The sequence below is a fragment of the Stomoxys calcitrans genome, chromosome 5 (genome assembly GCF_963082655.1).
Source record: "Stomoxys calcitrans chromosome 5, idStoCalc2.1, whole genome shotgun sequence".
Taxonomy (NCBI): domain Eukaryota; kingdom Metazoa; phylum Arthropoda; class Insecta; order Diptera; family Muscidae; genus Stomoxys; species Stomoxys calcitrans.
The window spans coordinates 137,553,362-137,568,566 of record NC_081556.1 but is presented as its reverse complement, the minus strand read 5'-3'; the positions used below and the strand labels follow the sequence as shown (position 1 = coordinate 137,568,566).

At 37.8% G+C, this 15,205-nt stretch overlaps 1 protein-coding gene across 3 annotated transcripts in view; it reads left to right on the top strand.

Annotated features, from left to right (window-relative positions):
- LOC106082328 (BMP-binding endothelial regulator protein) overlaps positions 1-13,737 on the top strand; it is a 193,413-nt gene extending 179,676 nt beyond the window's left edge. For 2 of the 3 annotated variants that reach the window (XM_059370529.1, XM_059370530.1), the window contains exons 4-7: positions 2,241-2,337; positions 2,420-2,602; positions 5,043-5,255; positions 12,121-13,736. In XM_059370529.1, coding sequence (XP_059226512.1) covers positions 2,241-2,337; positions 2,420-2,602; positions 5,043-5,255; positions 12,121-13,496 — 1,869 coding nt within the window. In that variant the 3' untranslated portion in view covers positions 13,497-13,736. Of the gene's footprint in view, positions 1-2,240; positions 2,338-2,419; positions 2,603-5,042; positions 5,256-12,120 lie in introns of all 3 variants that reach the window. The other variant, XM_059370531.1, reaches the window with a different exon arrangement.
- The last annotated feature ends 1,468 nt before the right edge of the window (positions 13,738-15,205 follow it).

The following is a 15,205-nucleotide window of genomic DNA, read 5'->3' as shown; positions in this document are numbered from 1 at the left end:
CTATACCCTACACCACCACTGTGGTACAGGGTATTATAAGTTTGTGCATTTCCTTGCAACGCTAAGAAGGAGAAGAGCTAGGCCCATTGATAGGTATACCGATCGACTCAGAATCACTTTCTGATTCGATTTAGCCATGTCCGTCTGTCCGTCTGTGAGTCTATGTATTTTTGTAATCAAAGTGTAGGGCGTATTTGTTGTCCAATCATCACGAAACTTTGCACATATAACTTTTTTGGCCCAAGGACGAATGCTATTGATTTTGATAAAAATCGGTTCAGTGCCCGATTTGCACTTATATGGCCGTAGTAGCTACAATTTTTAACCCATCTGCACAAAATTTGGCTCGGATTGTTTTGTTACTGATCTTAACATATGTGCAAAAATTCATCAACATCGGTTCAGATTAAGATATAGCTCCCATATATCTGTATCGCCAGATTTGCACTTAAATGGCCGTAGTAGCTACAATTTTCAACCGATCTGCACAAAATTTGGCACGAATTGTTTTGTTATTGATCTTAACATATCAGCAAAAATTCATAAAAATAGGTTAAGATTTCGATATAGTTCCCGTATATATGTATCACCCGATTTGCACTTAAATGGCCGTAGTAACTACAATTTTCAACCGATCTGCATAAAATTTGGCAGGCATTGTTTTGTTACTGATCTTAACATATTTGCAAGATTTCTTCAAAATCGAATCAGGTTTAGGTATAGCTCCCATATATGTGTATCATCCGATTTGCACTTAAATGGTCGTAGCAACTACAATTTTCAACCGATCTGCATAAAATTTGGCAGGCATTGTTCTGTTATTGATCTAAACATATCTGCAAAAATTCATAAAAATCGGTTCAGATTTGGATATAGCTCCCTTATATATGTATCGCCCGATTTGCACTTAAATGGCCCTCGTAACTACAATTTTCTACCGATCTGCACAAAATTTGGCACTAATTATTTTATTACTGATCTTAACATATGTGCACAATTTAATCAGAATCGGTTCAGATTTAGATATAGCTCCCATGTATATGTATCGCCCGATTTGCATTAAAATTGCCATAGTAACTACAATTTTCAATTTTAAAAATTGAAAATATTTTATTTTTGCCATTCTCCAACACTACTGTCCTTGGTCACCATACATATACCCCATCAGTCCATACAGCGGCTTGTTAGAAATGGCTTAAAATTTGAAATTAAATGAAGTGCGTCATGCCAGCTGCACTTCACCATTGCCGAGCCATAGGCAAAAAACCCCCGCCATCTTCCACAGGCCAACATTAAGATATAAGGCATTATATGCCCCACCGAATCGAAGGCATCAGGCATCTCTCCTTGAGTGTATTTCCAATAGTGCTTTAAGCAATTGCAAAACTTTTTGCCAGCTCACTTCTTACCATGGCTGTGTTGTTTATGCAAAGCGATTTTTTTGTTTTTCTTATTTTTAAGAAAAATTTATGAGTTTTATGCTGATTTGTTTGGGTTTTTTTTTTTCCTTCTAAAATTAAGTTTCGGTAGTTTTATGTCTGTATGGAGTAGCAACAGCGTTTGTATATCGATTTTTTTGTTTACATCGATACAAATTATTTAAATTATGATTTAAACAATTTTTGGCTCTGTGTTTAAACACATTTTTATGTGCGATAATAAAAATCGACATAGCCTCCTTGGAAGTCTTATAGTTGTGTCCATAAACTTCATACGATATGTGGTATGTTGAAGTCTTAGCCTAACCAAGTGGCTATTTGATTAGCAGCATTTGTATATGATTGGATGAGGCTGGAAATGGATTGGGCTACAGGCGATGGCCAATATTTTTGCAACAAATTAAGGCATTCATTGTATTATCGATGGACCATAAAAAATTATGGGGTGGGCAATGTTATTGAAATGAAACAAAAGTTTTGATGATAACTTAGTTTGAGGATAAATTTTGACCCCATTTTGTAGTAAACTGAAACGAGGTCAATTTCATAATCCTTTGGGAAATATTCCTATTAAACATTTTAAACCTTCATCTAATCTTTTAAAGAATCTTTTGGTTCCTTTTTCCCACAAATGAGCAATTTATCCTTAAAGTCGTACCTGAATGACTAACGTGACCAAAAAACTTAATTTAAGAAGTATGTCTATAATATTTCTAATCAAATTTTGCTATAAGTCACTGAACAACAAAAATCTGTAATAACATCTCCTCTCTCTCTCTCTCTCTCTTCTCTTTCTTTCAGAATGGCTTTGTTAAATGTGAAGGTTTTTGTCCGCCCATCGATGATTGTTATTTGCTGGAAAAGAAAACTTCCGATTCTTGTTGTAATAAATGTAGAGGTAAGTTCTAAACACAACTCCTCACCTTTTAAAACCCTTGACCATATAAATCCTATAAAATCATGTCTTCTTCCCTTTCTAGGTTGCATGTTCCTTGGCAAATCGTATGCCAGTGGTTCAGAATGGACCGATCCCCGTGATCCTTGCAAGTCATACAAATGTGTGGGCAGTGTTGTGACAGCAACAGAAATGAAATGCTATACGCAATGTGATGACAATCAATGGACCAAACCACGACCAGGAGAATGTTGTCCATCGTGTCAGGGTAGGTGCAACTTTCATTCTTATTGAACCATTCATAATGACATGCCAAAGAGAGAATCCATTCAAGTTTTAAGAGGTTGACAACGGTTTGGATCAACATCAGCATGTGCAACGAGAAAACAAACAACAGCTTTTGGACAAATTCTTTAACATACTCTTTTCCCCATTCATGTTTATGTACTTCCCAAAAAAATTCTGTGTGCGGTCATGCAAGGCATTGTGTTTTTTTTTTCCTTAAATTTTTTTGCTGATGTTTGCTGTTGCAAAGAAAAAAAACATTGAAATCGTGATTTCACCATGCTAAGACTGAATTGGGATGATAATACCCTACAGACAGGCATGGTAACTAAGAACAAGTAAAAAGGCATTAAGTTCGGCCGGGCCGAACTTTATAACTTAACAACTCACTGTTCCAAATTTCGGCGACATAGGACCATAAATGCGCTTTTTATGGGTCCAAAACCTTAAATCGGGAGATCCGTCTATATGGCAGCTATATCCAAATCTGCACCGATCTGGGCCAAATTGCAGAAATATGTCAAGAGGCTTAACTTAACTCTCCGTCCCAAATTTCGGCGACATCGGATAATAAATGCACCTTTTATGGACTCAAAACCTTAAATCGAGCAATCGGTCTATATGGCAGCTATATCCAAATCTGGACCGATCTGGGCCAAATTAAATAAGGATATCCAGCGACCTAAAACAACTCACTATTCTAAATTTCGGCGACATCGGATAATAAATGCGCTTTTTATGGGCTCAAAACCTTAAATCGAGCGATAGGTCTATATGGCAGCTATATCCAAATCTGAACTGATCTGAGCCATATTGCAGAAGTATATCGAGGGGCTTTACAAAACTCACTGTCCCAAATTTCGGCGACATCGGACAATAAATGCGCCTTTTATGGGTCCAAAACCTTAAATCAAGAGATCGGTCTATATGGCAGCTATATCCAAATCTTGACCGATCTGGGCCAAATTGAAGAATGATGTCGAAAGTCCTAATACAACTCTCTGTCCCAAATTTCGGCAATATCGGACAATAAGTGTGGCTTTTATGGGCCCAACACCTTAAATCCAGAGATCGGTCTATATGGCACCTATATCCAAATCTGTACCGATCTGTGCCATATTGCAGAAGTATGTCGAGGGGCCTAACTTAACTCACTGTCCCAAATTTCGGTGATATCGGATAATAAATGCGCCTTTTATGGGCCCAAAACCTTAAATCGAGAGATCGGTCTATATGACAGCTATATCCAAATCTGAACCGATCTGGGCCAACTTGCAGAAGTATGTCAAGGGGCTTAACTTAACTCACTCTTCCAAATTTCGGCGACATCGGACAATAAATGCGCCTTTTATGGGCCTAAAACCCTTAATCGGCGGATCGGTCTATATGGGGGCTATATCAAGATATAGTCCGATATAGCCCATTTTCGAACTTAACCTGCTTATGAACAAAAAAAGAATCTGTGCAAAGTTTCAGCTCAATATTTCTATTTTTAAAGACTGTAGCGTGATTTCAACAGACAGACGGACATGGCTAGATCGTCTTAGATTTTTACGCTGATCAAGAATATATATACTTTTTAGGGTCGGAAATGGATATTTCGATGTATTGCAAACGGAATGACAAAATTAATATATATAAAATATATAATATATATAAAATATATATATATAATAATATATATAAATATATAAAATTAATATACCCCCATCCTTCGGTGGTGGGAATAATAAGACAAGAATTAAATTTTTAAGAAAATATTGAATCAATAACGAAGTAACAAAAACATGTACAGTGGCACAGATAAGTCTTCATACCTTTTCGTAAATGACAGCTACGTAAACTGACATTCACGTAATAAGGATATGATATAGCCCCATTTGTGTTTTCTAATTTTACCAATGGTCACAATGGGGAACAATTTTAGCTACATTCGATATTTAGCGGAAAAAGTTTTTGTTATAAAAATTTCGTTTTATATAAAGCATTTTTTGAGTGGTGTATGTAGACTTTTTTGTGCCACTGTATATATTCTAAGACATTCCTTAAGTTGTAGTAATCAAGTTAAAATTTTTTTTCTAAGCAATTTATGCCATTTGTACCAACTTATTTATATCAAAACATAGCTCAATGCCAAGTCTACTCTGACAACTGTTTTCTTTTCACATGCTCCTTTACATTGTCCAAATGTCCATGGTACATGAACTGCCTCATTATCCCCATTTAAGTTTTATAATTAACTTAAAGCACAGAAACCAAACAACATGTTGAAATATGTTCTCTGACATGTTGTTGTTTTCGGTTCAACTCCTTGTTTATTTGTTCTTTAGTTTTCAACATTTGGCTTGTTTATAATTTTCAACATGTTTAACACTGTTTTATTTGCCTTTCTTTCTTCCCCCCACTCACCTCTTCTTTTGTAGGTTGCAAGATCAATGGACAAATCATTTTGGAGGGCCAAGAGGTTGTCGCCTCGATCGACGATCGTTGCTTGGTCTGTCAGTGTAAGGATAATCAATTGACCTGCGCCAAGAAAACATGCCCAGTGCTACAATGTCCAGTATCGAAACAGAAGCTGCTACCCAATGAATGTTGTCCAAGGTGTACGGAACAAAGGGAATTTATACCATTGCCGGGTAAGTTGTAAAGAGTAGAAAGAGAATGAAATATTTGCATTTTGATACAAAAACAAACTCAGAACAGATAGTTTGAAAAATTTTATAAATACGGCAACATTAGTGCAAATCGGGCGATATATATATATGGGAGCTATATCCTAATCTGAACCGATTTTGATGACATCCTAGAGATATGTTAAGATCAGTAACAAATTTTGGCAAATTTTGAGCAGATCGGTTGAAATTTGCGGGTACTACGTCTCTTAAAGTGTAAATCGGGCGATACATATATATGGGAGCTATATCCATATCTGAACCGATTTGGATGAAATCTTGCAGATAGGTTAAGATCAGTAACAAAAAATTTCGTGCAAAATTTTGTGCAGATCGGTTGAAAATTTTAGTTACTACGGCCATTTAAGTGGAAATCGGGCGATACATATATATGGAAGCTATATCCAAATCTGAACCGATATTGATGAAATCTTACAGATAGGTTAAGATCAGTACTAAAACAATCGGTGACAAATTTTGTGCTGATCGGTTAAACATTGTAGTTCATACGGCCATTTAAGTGCAAATCGGGGAATACATATATATGGGAGCTATATTCAAATCTGAGCCGATTTTGATGAAATTTTGCAGATGGGTTAAGATCAGTAACAAAACAATCTGTGTCAAATTTTGTGCAGATCGGTTGAAAATTGTAGTTACTACGACCATTTAAGTGCAAATCGGGCGATACATATATAAGGGAACTATATCCAAATCTAAGCCGATTTTGATGAAATTTTGGCAGAAATTTTGTACACAGTGTTCTGTTATAACTTCCAAGAACTGTGCCAATTACGGTCCAAATCGGTCTATAACCTGATATAGCTCCCATATAAACCGATTTCCCGATTTTACTTCTTAAGCCCCTGGAAGCCGCAATTTTTGTCCGATTTGACTGAAATTTTGTATGAGATATTTTGTTAAGACTTCTATGTTGAGTACGGTCCAAGTCGGTCTATAACCTGATATAGCTCCCATATAAACCTATCTCTCGATTTGACATCTGGAATCCATGGAAGCCGCATTGTTTGTCCCATTTTGCTGAGTTTTTGCCTCTAGTGTTCTGTTCTGACTTCCAAGAACTGTGCCAAGTATAGTCCAAGTCGGTCTATAAACTGGTAAAGCTTCCATATAAACCGATCTCCCGATTTGACTTCTTGAGCCCCTGGAAGCCGCAATTTTTGTCCAATTTGACTGAATTTTTACACATAGTGTTCTGTTATGACTTCCAACAATTGTGAAAAGTACGGTCCAAATCGGCTATGTACCTGATATAGCTCCCATGTAAACCGGTCTCTCGATCAGCCTTGTTCATTTCCTAGAAGCTTTAATTTTTGCTGGTTTGGCAGAAGTTAGATATGTAGAATAAAATTTTGCCCTTCAACTAAATTTATTTTGTATAAATATTTTAGCAGAATGCATGGTGGTGGGTTCCGCTTTTACTTGCTTGATATCCATGGGTGGAGGAAGTGGTGTGGACCCTCCCCCTTACCAATATTCTCAAAAACGCCAAATCTGGGATATGGGTTCACTGATTTAAGCGAACTTTACCATAACGTACACCAAAAACACGAATTTGGTATAAAATGTTGGGATCCTGGGGGGACGCCCCATCCCAAAACCACACGAAGGGACATGTTAACCGATTGGGACAATATGGGCATCAAATGAAAGCTATTTAAGAGTACAGTACAAACTTGGCATAAAAATGTCACACGAAGTGTCAGGGGGACCCCACCCCCACGAAAACACCACCCAACAGAACACTTTTACCGCTTTGCGCAATATGGATTTCAAATGGAAGGTGTTTAAAAGTAGAATACAAATCTGACATAAGAATTTATTCCGTGATGTCTGAGGAGCATCCCTACTCCCCAAAACCCCCAGCAGGACATATTAACCGATTGGAACGAAATGGGACTCAAATGAAAGATATTTGGGAGTTAAAAACGAATATGCTATTAAAAATTGGGTCCAAGTACAAAGGTGGCCGCCGCAGGCCCAAAACGGCCCCAAAAGTAAAGCCCAAAATCAAAAGTAGAGCGATCGAGACAATATGGTACTCAAATAAAAGGTATTTGGGAGTATAGTATGAACATGATATTTAAAATTGGGTCCAAGTACCAAGCGAGTCACCCAAAGCCCAGAATCATCCCAAAAATACCACCAAAAATCAAAATGAACCGATCGGGACAATATGGGCCTCAAGTGAAAGGTTTTCAGGAGTAGAATACGAATATGGTGTCAAAAATTGGATTCAAATATTTCGGGTGTTGCCCCAAAAGTACCGCCCAAAACAAAAAGTGGGCCCAACTATCTAGAGAGCTGTCCCAAGCCCAAAACCGCCCAAAATCAAAAGTGGATCGATCGGTACCAAATGGGACTCAAATGAAACGTATTCAAGAGTAGAGTATGAATATGACCATCGAATATTAAAAATATGGTCTAATTACCAAGGGGCCGCCCCAAATCTAAAACCCATATTAGACCATCATGACAATATGGTCATGAGGGGCCTCCCTACACTCCAAAACCCCCAGCAGGGCATATTTACTGATTGAGATAATATGGTACTCAAGTGAAAGGTATTTAGGAGTTAAACACGAATATGGTATTAAAAATTGGGTCCAAGTACAAAGGAGGCCGCCGCAGGCCCAAAACGGCCCCAAAAGTAGTGCCCAAAATCAAAAGTGGAGCGATCGGGACAATATGGTACTCAAATAAAAGGTATTTGGGAGTATAGTATGAACATGATATTTAAAATTGGGTCCAAGTACCCAGCGAGCCATCCAAAGCCCAAAACCACCCCAAAAATTTCACAAAAAATCAAAATAAACCGATCGGGACAATATGGGACTCAAGTCAAAGGTTTTCAGGAGTAGAATACGAATGTGGAGTCAAAAATTAGATCTAAGTAATTCGGGCGACGCCCCAAATAAAAATTGGACCCAAGTATCTAGGAAGCTTTCCCAAGCCCAAAACCGCCTAAAATCAAAAGTGCACCGATCGGGACCAAATGGGACTCGAATGAAACGTATTCAAGAGTAGAGTATGAATATGACCATTGAATTTTAAAAAATTGGGTCTAATTGCCAAGGGGGCCACCCCAAATCCAAAACCCAAGTGGACATATTAGACCATCATGACAATATGGTATTCAAAAAAAAGGTTTTCGGGAGTAGATTGCAAATATTGTATTAAAAATGAGGTTCAAGGAAACAGAGACGAGTATTGCTTCGTCCCATACCATCATGGAAAGAGATTTTCTTCAGGAATCCAACGGTGTCCTGAGGATTTTGAAATTCACAAAACAAAAGATGGTACAGCAATTGCAAACTCATCTTGATTTTTTTTGCATTTTTCGAATAATAATTATACGATTTTGAGCTTGTTTTTTGAAGAAAATACATAGGAGTTGTACTAATCCGAATTTTTTGCCATTATTATCAATACTGTGTACTCAACTCAAAAACTTTTTGCGTATCAAAAATTGCAAATTTTCATAAGGGGTTAGCCTTTGCTAAAAAAATGCAAAAAAAATAAAATGTGAAATTTTAAGTAATTCTGTTCATTATGCGAATCTTCTTCGAATTTCGAATTGCTGAATGCTGGAAAATTTTGGAAATTCGAAAAAATGAAGGAGCTACAACATTTTTGGCCTTGAAAATGACATTGAATTTTTACACCAAAAAAAAAATTGGTTTAAGCGATGTTTTCTACGGAAAACTTTACAGTATTGCTTAATACAGCACCTCTACGGAAAGAGATTTTCCTCACAAATCGATGTCTGAAAAATTCCAAAGTTTGCAAATCTGAGAAAGTTACAGCAGTTACAAACTCACCTTGTTTTATTTTTGAATTTTTATACCCTACACCATTACTAATTTTTATACCCTACACAACTACTAATACCCTGATATCTTAGTGCATTTGTTTGTAATACCCAGAAGGAAGAGAGATAGACCCATTGATAAGTATACCGGTCGACTCAGAATCACTCTCTGATTCGATTGAGCTATGTCCGTCTGTCTGTCCGTCTGTCGGTCTGTCTGTCGGTCCGTCTGTCTGTCCGTCTGCCCGTGTTAATTTGTGTACAAAGTACAGGTTGCAATTTTCATCCGATCGTCTTAAAATATGGTACGGACATGCTTTGCTGCCTAGAGACAAAGTCTATTGAAATTGGAAAAGATCGGTTCAGATTTGGATATAGCTTCCATATATATGTTCGTCCGATTTGCAGTAATAATGCAAAAAAATTGTCATTTGTTAACCGATTCTTTTGAAATTTGTTAGGAAGGATTTTCTCTTGACTCTCGACAATACTGGTGAATTTCATGGAAATCGGTTCAGATTAAGATATAGCTCTTATAAATATATAACGCCCGATTTTTACTACCAGAGCCACTGCAAGCACATTATTTGACCAATCTTGTCCAAACTTTGCGCAACGCTTTCCTCGACGACTACCACAATATCTGAGAAGTTTGCTCTAAGTCGGCTCAGATTTAGATATAGCTCCCATATATATGTTCGTCCGATTTTGAGAAATATTGCAATAAAGTGCTCATTTGTTATTTGACTCTCTCGAAATTTGGCACGAAGGTTTTTGTTATGACTCTCGACATTACTGGTGGATTTCATGGAAATCGGTTCAGATTAAGATATAGCTCTCACATGCATATATCGCCCGATTTTACTTTCTAGAGTCACAGCATGCCCATTTATTGACCCATCTTGCCAAAATTTGGCACAACGCTTTCCTCGACTACTACCACAATATTCCTCGACTACTACCACAAACATGGGCCGATATGTCCCATTTACAATCCCAACCGACCTACACCAATAAGAAGTATTTGTGCACAATTTCAAGCAGCTAGCTTTACTCCTTCGAAAGTTAGCGTGCTTTCGACAGACAGACGGATGGACATGCCTAGATCGACTAAAAATGTCACGGCGATGAGGAATATATATACTTTATGGGGTCTCAGACGAATATTTCAAGTAGTTACAAACAGAATGACGAAATTAGTATACCCCCATCCTAAGGTGGAGGGTATACTAATCAGGAGATCGATTTATATTAAAACAACTAACTGAACCCGGCCTTTATTTGTGCTCCATACAGCCATGATTGGCAAATATTCCCAATTTGGGGAGGGGCTTTGGAGTCCCATATTGTCATGATCGTCCTAACTGCTAATTTGAGTGGGTTTTCGGGTCGTTGCGGCCCCCTAGGTACTTGGACCAAATTCGTACTCTTCTTTCGAATACCTTTCATTTGGGTTTCTCATTGTCCCCATCGGTCTACTTTCATTTTTGAGTGGTGTTTTTGGAATAAGGTGGACGATTCTTCCGGACAATATTCGTAATCTACAGACTAATACCTGCCATTTGAGTCCCATATTGTCAATATCTTCCAATATGCCTATTTGAGAGGGGATTAGACTTGGGACGGCCCACTTGATACCTTGGTTCAAATCGGTCCATGTTTTGATATAGCTGCCATATAAACCCATCTTGGGTCTTGACTTCTTGAGCCTCTAGAGGGCGCAATTCTCGTCCGATTTGACAGCAATTTTGCACATAGTATTTTGGCATCAATTCCAACAACTGTATTAAGTATGATTCAAATCGGTTCATAATCTGATATAGCTGTCATATAAACCGATCTGGGATCTCGACTTCTTGAGCCAACAGAGGGCGCAATTCTCATTCGATATGGCTGAAATTTTGCATAAGGTGTTTTGTTATGACTTCCAATAACTGTGCAGAGTATGGCGCAAATCGGAACATAACCTGATATAGCTGCCATATAAACCGATCGGGGATCTCGACTTCTTGAGCCTCTAGAGGGCGCAATTATCATCTGATTTGGCAGAAATTTTGTACAACGGTTTCTCTCATGACCTTCAACATACGTATCTAATATGGTCTGAATCGATCTATAGCTTGATACAGCTCCTATATAAACCTATCTCCCGATTTTGCTTCTTGAGCCCTTACTAGGCGCAATTCTTATCCGGATGAACTGAAACATTGCACAAAGACTTATAAAATGTTCAGCATTCATTTATGGTCCGAATAGGACTATAACTCGATATAGCTCCAATAGCATAAAAGTTCTTATTCAATATTCTTTATTTGTCAAAAAGAGATACCGAGCATAGAACTCGACAAATGCGATCCATGGTGGAGGGTATATAAGATTCGGCCCGGTTGAACTTAGCACGCTCTTACTTGTTAATATCAAGTTAGTACTCTACTCTCAAATACCTTTCATTTGAGTCCCACATTGTTCCGATTAGTCTATTTTTATTTTTGGGTGGTCCCGTCCCCCTACCGATATCAAAAAATTGTATGGCTTATTATTCCTTCCAGACCATCCTACACAATCTGTGAGAATTTGGTTCAGCCGTTTTCGAGAATTTTTGATATCAGACCGAATAAAACGAAATTTTTATAAAGTCTGATGGAAGTCATGAGAGAAACCATTGTAAAAATGTTTGCCCTAATCGGAAGAAAGTTGCGCCCTCTATAGGCGCAATGTATCTTAAAGGATACATTCAAGGGTGGATCGCCTATATTTGTTTGATTTTGCAAAAAAATTAACTTTGCCAATAGTATCGATAGAAAAAATATCAGTCGATATTCAGACAAAAAATAAAATATCGATAGTGCCATTGATATTATAAACCAGTGTTGCCACATCGGAAAACTTTATTCATAAAAATTTATACTTTATAGAAATCTAATTATTCTCAATATTTTATTTGGTTTAAACTAAAATTATCTCTCTTTCTCCCCCTCTCTTTCTCTCTTCTTTCAGGCAAATGCATTTTTACGAATAAACTTTTCCACGATAAAATCCAATTTATGCCCGATCGCTGCACCAATTGCACCTGCAGCAATGGCACCAGCATTTGTGAGCGTAAGACTTGTCCCATACTCGAATGTTCGCCAGAGTACCAGGAAATGGATGGTTGTTGTCCACGCTGCATTACCTCCGAGGTTCGCTCGGAGTGTATTTTCAATGGTGTTACGTATCAAACAAATGACACCTGGAATGTAAGTCCCTGTCGATCATGTCGTTGTACCGGTGGCAACATACGCTGCTCAGAAAGACGCTGCAACCCCATTAAGTGTCGTTCCAATGAAGAGATGAAAGTGCTGCCCGGAGAATGTTGTCCGCAGTGCATTGAAACAGCGGGCACTTGCACCGTCTTCGGTGATCCCCATTTCAAGACTTTCGATGGCAAATTCTTTAGTTTTCAGGGTTCGTGTAAATATCTGTTGGCCTCCGATTGTCATGATAAAACCTTCTCCATACGTTTGACCAATGATGGAAGACATACGAAGCGGTCGTCTTGGGCCAAGACGGTTACTCTGAAAATGAAAGGAGTTCGGGTGAATTTGGGCCAAAAGCAACGTGTCAAAGTTAATGGCAGTCGAGTGGCACTGCCCTATGCCTCGGGATCCATAACCAGCATAGAAAGGCTTAAGGAGAGTATTATGCTCAAGACCGAGCTGGGTTTGACCATAGAATGGGATGGCAATAACTATCTGCAGGTGACTGTGCCCTCCAGCTATAAGAATCGCATGTGCGGCTTGTGCGGCAATTACAATGGCTGGACTCGTGATGATCTCACCAGCCGCGATGGCGTAAATCACACTGAGGCTTGGCGTTTTGCCAACTCCTGGAAGGTGGGTGGGCCCAAGGCATGTTCACGCAAACAGGAGAACATTGCCGCCGAACCCACCTGCAAGCAGCGTAAATCGAATGCCCTGTGCCGTCCGCTGCGTGAATCGGAAGTATTCAACTACTGTGATAGTAGAGTTAATCCCAAAAATTATCACGATTCATGCAAGATGGATGTTTGCGATTGTCCCACCGGCATGTGCCATTGCGACAGTTTTGCCGCCTATGCGCGAGAGTGTCAACGTCTGGGCGTTACACTGCCCGATTGGCGAACTTCCACCGCTTGTCCCCATGGTCAATGGAAGCGAGATTTCAATACCACACTGAAGATACTGAAGAATAATCGCTACTATGGTGATTTGCGCTGGAGAACACCCAGGCGCAAAATGGAGGAGCGGCAGCATCAGCACAATCAACTGCTGCAAAGAGATTTCATTACCAAACATGTGCCGAAAAATCTGTTGATTTCCAAATCGCCAGATCGAACACCACCGCCTTTACATTAAACATTGAGACGCACAGATGGGTAGTAGCTGATTTCAATGCAACTTTTTGGGGTGAGGTTGTTTAAACAAAAAAAAAAAGGCTTCAAAAAGCGTTACGGTTTTGTAAACTATTTCAATAGCTATAGATGAACTTGTTTGGATTATACCTTCTTTAGCTGGAGTAAAAAAGTGAATTTTTCTTTCATTTGCTCTCCCTCTTTTTCTAAGACCTTGTATTCTACTCTTCTAAGAAGCTTGATTAAAAGCTTTTTTAGTAAAGAGATTCCCTTGATGAATCAAACAAGAAAAAAATCGAAAAATCAATAAAATTTTGCTTAAATCAAAGAACGCATTGGATTGGGAAACAAAAAAGCTTTGGCTAGATGCGACATCTACATAAAGCTTTTGAGTTTTAGTGTAAACAGCTGAGTTAATGAATCTATTTTCCGTACTTCCAGGCCTATGATCTTTAATATTTGTTACTACATGAAGCTTTTTATAAAAGCTTTTCATATAAAAGCTACGTTTTACACACTTTGTGCATGAAGTATATTTTAAGAAGCGACTTCTACAAAAAGCTTTTGTGTTATATTGCAAACAGCTGAGTTAATGAATCCATTTTCGGTGCTTACCGGCCTATGGACATGTTTTTACGTGAAGCTTTTTATAAAAACTTTTAATATAAAAGCTTCGTTCTACACTTTTTGCGCATGAGGTAGATTTTAAGAAGGCAATTCTACAATTTACATAAAGCGACATCTACAAAAAGCTTTTGAGTCATATTGTAAACAGCTGAGTTAATGAAACTATTTGCAGTGCTTACAGGCCTTTTTTTTCTTACTACGTGAAGCTTTTATAAAAGCTCTTAATGTAAAAGCTTCGTTGTACACTTTTTGTGCATGAATTAGATTTTAAGAAGCGACATCTACAAAAAGCTTTTGTGTTATATTGTAAACAGCTGAGTTAATGAATCTATTTTCAATGCTTATAGGCCTATGGACTTTTATATTTGTTACTACGTGAAGCTTTTTTGAAAGCTTTTAATGTAAAAGCTTCGTTGTACACTTTTTGTGCATGAAGTAGATTTTAAGAAGGCAATTCATCCACCGTTTCATCATGGATAAAGAAGTGTATAGGCTCTTTGGCTTAATTTTACGAAAAAATAACTTAAAGTTGCCAGCAAGAATAGCCTCTGTCATCGGCTCTCTCTAATATAAAGAACTGAGAATTCGACTGTTCCCCTATATATGTTGGAGCTTTTTTGAACACTTTCTGAGGAGTCAATACATTCTGTTGTTCATGGTTTAACCTATAGCATTACAACTTTTAATGGTTTTTATATTAAAGTTAAAATACATTAAAGTCTTAGCTGTTTCAATCATAAACCGAAAGCTCTTCAGTAGATGTCGTTGGAAGTCTAATGTTCTAACTTTTTTATTTATTTTCTGTCTTTCAAAAGCTTTTACAAACTCTTTGTGAAAGTTTTCCCAATGATTGATCTATGATTCTATTTTTAGTGTTTTTTCGATTAATTTCCTAAGAAGCTCATTTCCAAAAGCTCTTCTCGAAAGCTTTTGTTAAGCTTTTTCTTGTCAAGGGCCCAGAATCTTTGAGCCATGGATAATCCAAGCATTTTCTTTTAGTTTTCTTTTTTTAAAGAGCATATTGCTCTTGTTCTAAATTATTATTTTATATATTTTTTTAATATAGCTTTTATCTATAAGCTTTTT